The sequence below is a fragment of the Somniosus microcephalus genome, chromosome 12 (assembly GCF_052327205.1).
Source record: "Somniosus microcephalus isolate GS21.2 chromosome 12, FLI_Smic_1.0, whole genome shotgun sequence".
NCBI lineage: Eukaryota > Metazoa > Chordata > Chondrichthyes > Squaliformes > Somniosidae > Somniosus > Somniosus microcephalus.
The window spans coordinates 7,483,921-7,496,834 of record NC_140998.1 but is presented as its reverse complement, the minus strand read 5'-3'; the positions used below and the strand labels follow the sequence as shown (position 1 = coordinate 7,496,834).

The following is a 12,914-nucleotide window of genomic DNA, read 5'->3' as shown; positions in this document are numbered from 1 at the left end:
CCTCTCCTCATATGTCCATCCCCTCATCCCCGGGATTAACCGAGTGAACCTTCTTTGTACTGACTCAAGAGCAAGTATGTCTTTTCTTAAGTATGGACACCAAAACTGTACGCAGTATTCCAGGTGCGGTCTCACCAATACCTTGTACAACTGAAGCAATACCTCCCTATTTTTATATTCTATCCCCCTAGCAATGAAAGCCAACATTCCATTGGCCTTCTTAATCACTTGCTGCACCTGCATACTAACCTTTTGAGTTTCGTGCACCAGGACCCCCAGATCCCTTTGTACTTCAGTACTTTCCAGTTTCTTGCCATTAAGATAATAACTTGCTCTACGATTTTTCCTGCCAAAGTGCATAACCTCACACTTTCCAGTATTGTATTCCATCTGCCAAATCTCTACCCACTTACTTAGCCTGTCTATGTCCCCTTGCAGGTTTTTTATGTCCTCCTCACTCACTACTTTCCGTCCCATCTATGTATCATCTGCAAACTTTGATATGTTACACTTGGTCCCCTCCTCCAAATCGTTAATATAGATTGTAAAGAGTTGGGGACCCAGCACTGACCCCTGCGGAACACCACTAGTTACTGATTGCCAGTCTGAGAATGAACCATTTATCCCAACTCTCTGCCTTCTGTTAAATAGCCAATCCTCTATCCATGCCAGAATATTACCCCCAATCCCGTGATTTTTTATCTTAAGCAATAATCTTTTGTGTGGCACCTTGTCAAATGCCTTTTGGAAGTCTAAATACACTATGTCCATTGCTCTGCCATGTCTTTGTTCCCCATTATAAATTCCCCTGATTATGACTGCAAGGGACCTACGCTTGACTTTACCAATCTTTTTCTCTTCACATATCTATAGAAGCTTTTACAGTCAGTTTTTATGTTCCCTAAACGCTAACTCTCATATTCTATTTCCCCCCTCTTAATTAATCCCTTTGTCCTCCTTTGCTGAATCCTAAACTGCTCCCAATCCTCAGGTTTGCTGGACACAGTGCTCGAGGTGGGTCTGACCAGAATTCTGTGCAGTTTTATCATGACAATGCAGCACACTGTATTGGTCGACAGATATAGCTCAGCATCTGGTTGGCTCTGGATTGGTGCTCTACAGTGAGTTGATGCATTAATTGCAGAATCTATCAACCCCCCCCCCACCCCTGCAGATTCCTCTCAACTTTGCCTTTAGCCATTTCTACACCATTCCCTCCCATCACAGTACGACACCCAGTTTCAACACAATCAACAAACTTGAAAATCAGGCTTTGGGCCTGGCAGAACACTGCGTCCAAACTCGAGAGACACACACACACACACACACACACACACACACACACACACACACACACACACACACACACACACACACACACACACACACACACACACACACACACACAGACACACACACACAGAGGGGGAGAGAGAGAGAGACACACACACACGGGGAGAGAGAGACACACACACACACAGAGGGGGAGAGAGAGAGAGACACACACAGAGGGGGAGAGAGACACACACACACACACACAGGGGGAGAGAGACACACACACACACAGAGGGGGAGAGAGAGAGAGAGAGACACACACACACACACAGAGGGGGAGAGAGACACACACACACACACACACACACACACACAGGGGGAGAGAGAGACACACACACACACACACAGGGGGAGAGAGACACACACACACACAGGGGGAGAGAGAGAGAGAGAGAGAGAGAGACACACACACACACACACACACAGGGGGAGAGAGAGACACACACATACAGAGGGGGAGAGAGAGAGAGACACACACACACAGAGGGGGAGAGAGAGACACACACGCACACAGAGGGGAGAGAGAGACACACACACAGGGGGGAGAGAGAGACACACACACACAGAGGGGGAGAGAGAGAGAGACACAGAGGGGGGGAGAGAGAGAGACACACACAGGAGGGGGGGGGGGAGAGCGAGTAAGCTGTACAACATCAAAAAATCCTACAGATGGGCCAAAAACAGCACAGAAAAATACCAGAAAGCAATTAGCAATCAATCAACTCAAGCTCTCTTGGACACCTTTCTGGAAAACATATACACTCACAATAAAGGCGGCGTAAACCGGGCAGTGAATAACCTAAATAATATTTCTGATAATTTGGCAATGTCAAACTTGAAAGTTCGCAAGAATAAACCCAAAAGAAAAAACTATGAAAAATGGTTTGACCCAGATTGCCATAACACGAGGAAAAAACTCAGAAAAATATCAAACCAAAAACAGACAGCCAGAAAACAAGGAATTACGCCTTACTTATTGTCAGGCACTAACACAATACAGAAACACACTCAGAACCAAAAAAGAGCAATATATTAAGAATACACTCAGCTCCATTGAGGAATCCATTGATTCCAATTGTTTCTGGGACAACTGGAATACATTACACAAAAAACAACACGACATATTGGCCATTCAAAATGGAGACACATGGGAAAACCATTTTGAAAAATTATACCAGAAAAACACACTAAGCCCAGAGCAATACCAAATATGCAAAAAACTGGAAAAGCTCGAATTGGCCATAAAAGATAACCAAAACCCGCTAGACCCCATAATAACTGAAGAAGAGCTATTTGAAAAACTCAAGGACCTGCGACCAGGAAAAGCTTGCGGTGCATTTGGCATACTAAGCGAGCTGATTAAACACACGGACGATAAAATGAAACTGGCTATCCTAAAACTCTTCAACTTGGTTCTGAGTGTTGGTTACTTCCCTGATATCTGGAACAAAGGACTCATAACACCCATATACAAAAGTGGAGACAAAGTTGACCCAAATAACTATCGAGGCATCTGTGTAAACAGTAACCTGGGGAAGGTTTTCTGTAGTATCATAAACAAAAGACTTATAAACTTCCTTGAGGAGCACAACGTCTTGAGTAAAAGCCAAATTGGATTCCTACCAAACTATAGAACATCAGATCATATCTTCACCCTACAGACCCTAATTGACAAACATGTTCATCAAAACAAAAGCAAAATTTTTGCCTGCTTTATAGATTTCCAGAAGGCTTTCGATTCCATCTGGCACGACGGTCTATTCTTGAAACTTATTGAAAGTGGTGTAGGGGGAAAAACATATGATGTAATTAAATCAATGTATACAAACAATAAATGTGCAGTTAAAATTGGCGACAAAGAAACAAAATACTTCCCACAGGGGCGTGGTGTGACGCAGGGCTCGCCCATCTCACTGACACTCTTTAATATTTACATAAATGAATTGGCAAAACTACTTGAACAATCTACAGCACCCGGCCTCACCCTATATGAATCCAAGGTTAAATTCCTCCTCTATGCAGATAAACTGGTTCTGCTGTCACCAACTAAGGAGGGTCTACAGCAGAACCTGGATCTGCTAGAGTCGTTCTGTCAAACCTGGGCCCCGACAATAAACCCCCAAAAAACCGAAGTCCTTGTGTTCCAGCAAAGATCCAAACATCAGGGACCCAGAATAAATTTCACACTAGTAACAACTAAAATTGAACAAACCACTAACTACACATTGATGCGCTATCAATTACTCATAAAAGACTGAGAGTTAAGAGAGTAACTAAAGGCTTTTATTAGCAAAGAACAGAGCATGCCTCTCGTGGTTGACTGGGTTCCAAGAAGGCAGGGGGCTGCAGGTCAATCACCTTTATACCTGGGCCTGTGTGGGTGGAGCCAGCCGAGACATGTTGAGGCATGCATAGGTACAACAGTGTGTAACAACAACAACAACAACCAGTGGTTTACCACATTCACCCCTTGTTTAAAATTGAGTCCGGCGGGGTGAAGTGTACTAAAGGTTCGTGTAAGTAAGTCTATCAGGTGGCCTTGTATGCCGTCCTGATCGTCGTGGTGGCGGTGGTGATGGTGCAGCATCCAACGTTGAGTCTGGCGTCTCATTCAGTGGTTGGGTGGTCAATGACAGGTCCTGGGGCTGCGGCATGCCATCTAGCGGGGTTGGGTTGTGGGTAGTGGTGGATGGCAATGGTAGTGTTTCAGGGGCACCCAAAGGTGCGAGATCTCATGTGGGGGCTGTGTCCTCCCGCCCGTCCGGGTACGCTACGTAAGCGTACTGGGGGTAGGCATGGGTAGTGGTGGATGGCGAGGGGGGTGTTTCGGGAGCACCCGAAGGTGCGAGGTCTCGTATGGAGACTGTGTCCTCCCGCCCGTCCGGGTACACCACGTAAGCATACTGAGGGTTGGCATGGAGGAGGCTCACCCTCTCGACCAGGGGGTCCGTCTTATGGGACCTCATGTGCTTCCGCAGTAGGACGGGTCCTGGAGAAGTCAGCCATGTCGGTAACGAGATCCCCGATGTGGACTTCCTGGGGAAGGAGAACATTCTCTCGTGGAGGGGTAGCATTGGTGGCTGTACAGAGCAGTGACCGAATGGAATGGAGCACCGCAGGGAGGACTTCCTGCCAGCGAGAGGTCGGAAGGCCCTTAGATTTCAAGTTTAAAAGGACTGCCTTCCAGACCGTCGCATTCTCCCTTTCCACCTGGCCATTCCCCCGGGGGTTGTAGCTGGTGGTCCTGCTTGTAGCGATACCTCTCGAGAGCAGGTACTGCCGGAGTTCGTCGCTCATAAAGGATGAGCCCCTGTCGCTATGAATATAGCTAGGGAAACCGAACAAGGCGAAGAGGTCATTCAGACATTTAATGACCGTGGTACTGGTCATGTCTGAGCAAGGGATGGCAAACGGGAAACGGGAGTACTCATCAATTATGTTGAGGAAGTACACATTGCGGTCGGAGGAGGGGAGGGGCCCTTTAAAATCGACGCTCAGCCGTTCAAAGGGGCGCGTGGCTTTGATCAGGCTTGCTCTGTCTGGCCTATAAAAATGCGGTTTGCACTCGGCACAGATTTGGCAGTTCCTGGTCATGGTCCTGACCTCCTCGATGGAGTAGGGCAGGTTACGGGATTTGATGAAGTGAAAAAACCTGGTGACCCCCGGGTGGCAGAGGTTATTGTGGAGGGTCTTCAGTCTATCGGCCTGCGCGTTGGCGCATGTACCACGTGATAGGGCATCTGGGGGCTCATTGAGTTTCCCGGGCCGGTACAAGATATCGTAATTGTAGGTGGAGAGTTCGATTCTTCACCTCAAGATCTTGTCGTTCTTGATTTTGCCCCTCTGCTTATTATTAAACATAAAAGCTACTGAACGCTGGTCAGTGAGCAGGGTAAATCGTTTTCCGGCCAGGTAATGCCTCCAATGTCGCACAGCTTCCACAATGGCCTGGGCCTCCTTTTCGACAGAGGAGTGTCGAATCTCGGGGCCCTGGAGGGTCCTTGAGAAAAAGGCCACGGGTCTCCCCACCTGGTTAAGGGTTGCAGCTAGGGCAAAGTCGGATGCGTCGCTCTCCACTTGGAAAGGGATGGACTCATCCACTGCGTGCATTGTGGCCTTCGCAATATCTCCTTTTATGAGAGTGAAGGCTGCACAGGCCTCTGCTGTCAGGGGGAAGGCGGTGGACTTGATGAGGGGTCTGGCTTTGTCCGCATAGTTGGGCACCCACTGAGCATAGTACAAGAAAAACCCTAGGCATCTCTTCAGTGCTTTTTGGCAGTGGGGGAGGGGGAGCTCCATAAGGGGGCGCATCCTGTCGGGGTCGGGGCCGATGACTCCGTTCTCCACTACACAGCCAAGGATGGCAAGGCGCTTGGTACGAAACATACATTTGTCCTTGTTGTATGTTAGGTTCAGCCGCTGGGCCGTATGGAGGAATTTCTCGAGATTAACATAATGGTCCTGCTGGTCGCGGCTGCAGATGGTGACGTTGTCTAGATAGGGGAAAGTGGCCTGGAGCGCGTTCTGGTCGACCATCCGGTCCATCTCCCGTTGGAAGACTGAAACCCCGTTGGTGACGCCGAAGGGAACTCTGAGGAAGTGGTAGAGACGACCGTCAGCTTCAAAAGCTGTGTACTGGCGGTCCTCAGCCCTGATGGGGAGCTGGTGGTATGCCGACTTCAGATCAATCGTCGAGAACACCCGGTATTGTGCTATCTGATTGACTATGTCAGATATGCGGGGGAGTGGGTATGCATCTAGCTGGGTGTAGCGATTGATCGTCTGGCTGTAGTCAATAACTAGGCGCTGTTTTTCGCCAGTCTTCACTACCACCACTTGTGCTCGCCATGGGCTGGTGCTACTTTCAATAATCCCTTCCTTCAGGAGTCTTGCTACCTCGGATTTAATGAAGCTCCTATCCCCGGCACTGTAACGCCTGCTTTTGGTAGCGATGGGCTTACAGTCGCGGGTGAGGTTAGCGAACAAGGAGTGGGGGGGGGGGGGGGGGACTTTAAGGGTGGAGAGGCTGCAAATGGTGCGCGGCGGGCGATTTAAAAGCTGCTGGCTGCAGACTGTGAGTGGGGGGAGGGGTCCGTCGTACGCTAATGTGACACTCTTAAGGTTGCACTGAAAATCCAACCCCAGTAGAACGGCAGCGCAAAGATGGGGCAGGACCAGGAGTTTAAAATTTTTGTATTCTGTGCCCCTTACTGAAAGGGTCACTACACAGTAGCCACCGACGTCCGCTGACTGGGCTTTGGAAGCCAAAGAGATCCGATGTCGCGTCGGCAGGACCGGGAGAGAGTAACTGCGCACCGTGTCGGGGTGGATAAAGCTTTCCGTGCTCCCGCTGTCAAAAAGGCAGGTAGTGGCGCGGCCGTTTACCTTAATGTCCATCATGGACCTGGACAGTTGATGAGGGAGAGATTGGTCCAGCGTCACGGAGGCCAGCGTATGGTCGAGCGAGTTGATGTGGTCGTCAGATGAGGCGGTGGTTGAGTCCGGGTCCCCAGTCGTTGAAGTTGGAGACGTCCGAGATGGTGGACAAAATGGCGGCGCCCATGGTCCCGATCCCCACGCGGCTGGGGGAGCCCAAGATGGCGGACAAGATGGCTGCCCCCACGGTTCACACGCGGCGCTGCTGGCGTTAGCGGTTTTACCTTTGCAGGCGCTGACATAGTGTCCTTTCTTCCCGCAGCCGGAGCAGGTAGCGTTTCTCGCCGGGCAGCGTGCTCTGGGGTGTTTTGCCTGGCCACAAAAATAACATTTCTGTGCCTTGGACATCGCAGCAGCAGTTGAAGGTGGCGGTCCCATGACCCAAGGTTGTGGCGTCCACGTTGCGGAGCGGTTAGGGGAGAAGGCGTCCATATTCCTGTGGGCCGCGTCGAGCGAGAGCGCGAGGGACACTGCCTTTCTCAGGTCCATTTCTCCCTTTTCCAACAGTCTCTGCCGGGAGTAGTCGGACCTTAGACCCGCAACGAAAGCATCTCGGATCAGTCCCTCCGTGTGCGCGGCGGCTGATGCTTCTTTGCAATCGCAGTCTCGGCCGAGTATCCGTAGTGCCCGTAGGAAGGCCTCCACCGATTCCCCGGGCTGCTGTCTGCGGGATCTTAAGAGGTGCCGGGCATAGACCGTATTTACCGGGCGTGCGTATTGCCCTTTTAGTAGACCGATAGCCGCCGCGTAGGTCGTCGCGTCCTGGATTATTGTATAAACTTGGTGGCTCACCTTTGAGGCCAGGATTTCCAACTTGTTTTCGTCCAGGGTCACAGTTGAGGCTTGCAGGTAGGCCTCGAAGCAACGCAGCCAATGCGCGAATTTGGTAGCCGAACCCGCTTCTTGCGGGTCTAGGTCCAGGCATGTTGGTCTGAGGGCTCGCAGCAGCTCCTGTTGCTCAGCGTTTGGTGCAGCAGCCTGCTGTTCAGCAAATGTCGACATTTTGTTTTTGCTAATAAAATTGATGCGCTATCAATTACTCATAAAAGACTGAGAGTTAAGAGAGTAACTAAAGGCTTTTATTAGCAAAGAACAGAGCATGCCTCTCGTGGTTGACTGGGTTCCAAGAAGGCAGGGGGCTGCAGGTCAATCACCTTTATACCTGGGCCTGTGTGGGTGGAGCCAGCCGAGACATGTTGAGGCATGCATAGGTACAACAGTGTGTAACAACAACAACAACAACAGTGGTTTACCACACACATACTTGGGCTTAAAAATCAGTTCTACGGGAAATTTTCATCTGGCTGTGAATGAACTGAAAGAGAAAGCAAGAAGGGCTTTCTATGCCATTAAAAAATCAATCCAAATAGAAATCCCAATTAGCATTTGGCTCAAAATTTTTAAATCAGTAATTGAACCAATTGCACTCTATGGCAGTGAGGTGTGGGGACCGCTAACACAACAAGAATTTGCAAAATGGGACAAACACCCAATTGAGATCCTACATGCAGAATTCTGTAAAAGTATCCTCCGGACTCAAAGGAAAACCGTAAACAATGCATGCAGGGCAGAACTAGGCCAATATCCATTAATAATTACTATCCAAAAAAGAGCCACCAAATTTTGGAAACACATAAAAATGAGCAACCCCCACTGCTATCATTACAAAGCCCTGAAATGCCAAGAGAGGATCATAAAGAAGAATACCCTCAGTCAACTAGTCCTGGGACTCAGTGAAGTAACTACTAACACTACTAACAATAACCAGCCCCAGGACAGTGACATCGTAGCACAGAGAATTCGACCCAACACAATTGTCACTAAGCAAAAGGAAAAATATCTGTCATATTGGGCAGAAACAACAAAAACCCAAAACAAACTCAATTGCTACTTGGCCCTAAACAGACAATACAACATGGCTGAATACCTGACCACGGTAAAAGATAGCAAATTGAGAAAAACCATGACTATGTACAGACTTAGTGAGCACAGCCTGGCTATCGAAAAAGGCAGACACAGACAGACCTGGCTGACAAGAGAGGACAGGATATGCTCTCACTGCAGTCAGGGAGTGGTGGAGACAGAGATGCACTTCCTCACAGCTTGTGGAAAATATCAGGGCATAAGGGAGAATTTCTACCCAAAATTCACAAAAATATGCCCTGAATTCAGAAATTTGAATGACGACCAAAAACTCCCATACCTACTAGGGGAACAGAGAAATTGTGTAACCTTAGCGGCACACTATGTTACAGCTTGCCATTAACAGAGGGACAACCATTAAATCCAAGAAAAGAGTATATACAAATTATATGAATGTATATTTATACACTCAGGGATATATCTGTTTATACACTGTATGGATAGATCTGCGTTTATGTGTTCAACCATAAATGTTTTTCGATGCTTTGGCAACATAAGATGTACCTTGTCATGCCAATAAAGCGATTTGAATTGAATTGAATTGAGAGACACAGAGGGGGAGAGAGAGACACACAGAGGGGGAGAGAGAGACACACAGAGGGGGAGAGAGACGGGGGGGGGGGGGAGAGGCAGAGAGACCCCGAGCTGCGTTAACACAAGGGCTTGAACCGATCACCTTCCACACTGGCAGAAGTAACTGGTGGTTCTATGTTACAGGTTTGAGCCCGAGGCTGCTATTGGCAATCTCGAAATCAGACAAAGCAAGATATTGATTGGGGCTCATCAGGAAGTATTGATGGAGGCTCAGCCTGTACTGGACCCTCAGATTGAGGCCAGCAGCTGATTTATAGACACCTCGGGCCAAATGGCCTCATTCTGTGCTGTCTTTCGACTTGTGGGAGAGTTCAGAACTAGGGGCCATAAATACAAGAGAGTCCTAATAAATCCTGTAAGAAATTCAGGAGAAACTTTTTTACTCAGAGAATGTGGAACATTGAGTAGTTGAAGCAAATAGCATTGATGCATTCAAAGGGAAGCTAGAAAAGCACAAGGGAGAAAGGAATAGAAGGAGAGGGTGAGATGAGGCAGGGTGGGAGGAGGCTCGTGTGGAGCATGAACACCAGCCTGGACCAGTTGGGCCGAATGGCCTGTTTCTGTGCTGTAAATACTGTGTAATACTATGGAAGTTCCAGTGACGGTGAGTACAATGTATTAAACACAGGGACAGTCGAACCGAATCCATCAGCCTTGACGCATCACACAAGTACGAAAGCTCAAAGTCTATGATATCTATCGCAACACCTGCCAAACACACTGTGCCTCACCTCACAGCGGAGGAAAGCATTCCGATTCTCTGGGTTTTTTTTTCAGCTTTCACCGACACCTCGACCAAGAAAAAGGTCTCCTCCGTGTACATGTTCCAGTTCCCAAAACCGAAAATAACCAGGTGCTTTGGTAGAGGTAACACCAACTGGCCATGGAAGAGGGAGCCATTGTGCTCGCTGCAAGGCAAGAGGGGCAAAAAGGGAAACAGGTCAATGCTCTGAGCTGGTCTAAAACTGGCCGTCTAGCCTTCACTCGTCATCTTGCTTTATGGGGAAACCTGCATGAGGAGCAAACACGTCGGGTAAACCTGATGAATCCCACCGTTTGAGAATTTTAATTCAGTTTAAAAATAATCTGGAATAAAAAGCTGGCGCCAGTACAAGTGACCATGGAGCTGTTGGATTGTCATTAAAAACCCAACTGGTTCACTAATGTCCTTTAGGGAAGGAAACCTGCCGTCCTGGCCTATTGCGACTCCAGTCCAACACCGTGATCGACTCTTAACTGCCCTCTGAAGTGGCCTAGCAAACCGCTGAGTTGTATCAAAGAAAAACGAGGATAGAACTGGACGAACACCACACAGACTGCAGCGGTTCAACACATGGACATAAGAAATAGGAGCAGGAGTAGGCCAATCGGCCCCTCGAGCCTGCCCCGCCATTCAATAAGATCATGGCTGATCTGATCCTAACCGCCAATCCACTATCACAGAACCATCTCCTGAATCTAACAGAATTAGACACACGAAATAGGAGCAGGATCAGGCTACACGGCCCCTGGGCCCGCTCCGCTACCCACAGGGCCATGACCGATCCGAACCTAGACTCATGTCCAAATTCCTGCCCGCTCCCCATAACCCTTAATTCCCTTTACTTCTAGGAAACTGTCTATTTCTGTTTTAAATTTATGTAATGATGTAGCTTCTACAGCTTTTTGGGGCAGCATATTCCATGGACCTACCACCCTCTGAGTGAAGTAGTTCCTCCTCATCTCAGTTTTGAAAGAGCAGCCCCTTATTCTAAGACTATGCCCCCTAGTTCTAGTTTCACCCATCATTGGGCACATCCACCCGATCCAACCCCTTCACAATCTATGTTTCAATAAGATCGCCTCTCATTCTTCTGAACTCCAATGAGTAGAGTCCCAATCTACTCAACCTCTCCTCATATGTCCACCACCACCTTCTCCGGGAAACTAGAAAATGGTCAATAAGTGCCGGCAACACCCACATTCCAAGAATTATTGCCCCCAAAGACATCAGGAAATCGCTGTCAGGTGGCAGCCAGTCTGGGTTTTCAACAGTGAGTATTGTAATGGGACAGAAAGTGTCGGTAGGGAGAAGGGGGCGGGAAGGGTTATGGAAGGCTAGGCAACCATTAGAAAACACAGGAATGTCCTGGACTCAGTGGCTATAGGAGCATTTTGTTGAGATTATAAAGGGTAATATGGAGAATGTAAACTGGACCTTCCATTCCCCCTCCCCAGTAAAAGACCGGGGTGTTAAGTGTTTTCACTGCCCTTGTTACCACAACAACCACACGCTCCAGCTCCATCCAATATGACTCCACTCCCCCTGACTGCAGTGAACTTTCATTTATAATTTAGTTCAATATGCAACTAATACAGAGCTGCATTTTCCACAAGGAATGTGTAGGACTATCTGGATTAAAGCAAATATGGTGAAGTACCCATCCACGTGCATCATTTAAAACTGATCCAACTCCAGGCTGAGTTAAAGTTTTGGTGGGGAGGGGGAGGTGTGTTGCCCCCATTAACCTCCCTCCATCCACCCTTTTTATTTTATTCCGCCCTCCCAGCCGCTGCATTTTACCTGAATAACCTGTCGGGCGGCTCAGCCAGCGAACGGAGCGAGTAAAACTCCATCTTTCACCCACCAGGCGTCCCGGCCCCTTCCCGCCCCATTCAAACCTCCCGCCACCGCGCTGCACCACGGGAGCCGCTCTGGCCCACCTCCACCTGGCGCACGGCGAGCGAGCGTGCGTGATGGCGTCATCGTCAAACCCCGTCCCCCTCCACCTGGCTCAAACAGGCAACAAGTCCCTCATAACAACAGAAAATGCTGGAAAAACTCAGCAGGCCAGGCAACATCCAAGTCCCTCATCTCCTCTCAGTGATTCCCACTCATTATTCCAGTGATTCCCACTCAATATTCCAGTGATTCCCACTCATTATTCCAGTGATTCCCACTCATTATTCCAGTGATTCCCACTCTATATTCCAGTGATTCCCACTCAATATTTCAGTGATTCCCACTCATTATTCCAGTGATTCCCACTCATTATTCCAGTGATTCCCACTCGATATTCCAGTGATTCCCACTCAATATTCCAGTGATTCTCACTCATTATTCCAGTGATTCCCACTCAATATTCCAGTGATTCCCACTCTATATTCCAGTGATTCCCACTCATTATTCCAGTGATTCCCACTCATTATTCCAGTGATTCCCACTCATTATTCCAGTGATTCCTTTATTATTCCAGTAATTCCCACTCAATATTCCAGTGATTCCCACTTGATATTCCAGTGATTCCCACTCGATATTCCAGTGATTCCCTCATTATTCCAGTGATTCCCACTCTATATTCCAGTGATTCCCACTTAATATTCCAGTGATTCCCACTCTATATTCCAGTGATTCCCACTCTATATTCCAGTGATTCCCTCTCATTATTCCAGTGATTCCCACTCAATATTCCAGTGATTCCCACTCATTATTCCAGTGATTCCCACTCATTATTCCAGTGACTCCCACTCAATATTCCAGTGATTCCCACTCAATATTCCAGAGTTTCCCTCTCATTATTCCAGTGATTCCCACTCATTATTCCAGTGATTCCTTTATTATTCCAGTGATTCCCACTCATTATTCC

The 12,914-nt window shown here is 48.3% G+C and overlaps 1 protein-coding gene across 4 annotated transcripts in view; it reads right to left on the bottom strand.

Annotated features, from left to right (window-relative positions):
• The window catches only part of LOC147109007 (kelch domain-containing protein 1), a 52,148-nt gene extending 40,173 nt beyond the window's left edge, over positions 1 to 11,975 (bottom strand). For 2 of the 4 annotated variants that reach the window (XM_086002561.1, XM_086002562.1), the window contains exons 1-2: positions 11,852 to 11,973; positions 10,020 to 10,196 (exon numbers count right to left, since the gene is read on the bottom strand). In XM_086002561.1, the coding sequence (XP_085858687.1) occupies positions 10,020 to 10,196; positions 11,852 to 11,904 (230 nt within the window). In that variant the 5' untranslated portion in view covers positions 11,905 to 11,973. Of the gene's footprint in view, positions 1 to 10,019; positions 10,197 to 11,851 lie in introns of all 4 variants that reach the window. The other 2 variants (XM_086002565.1, XM_086002563.1) reach the window with 2 other exon arrangements.
• Positions 11,976 to 12,914: the final 939 nt, after the last annotated feature.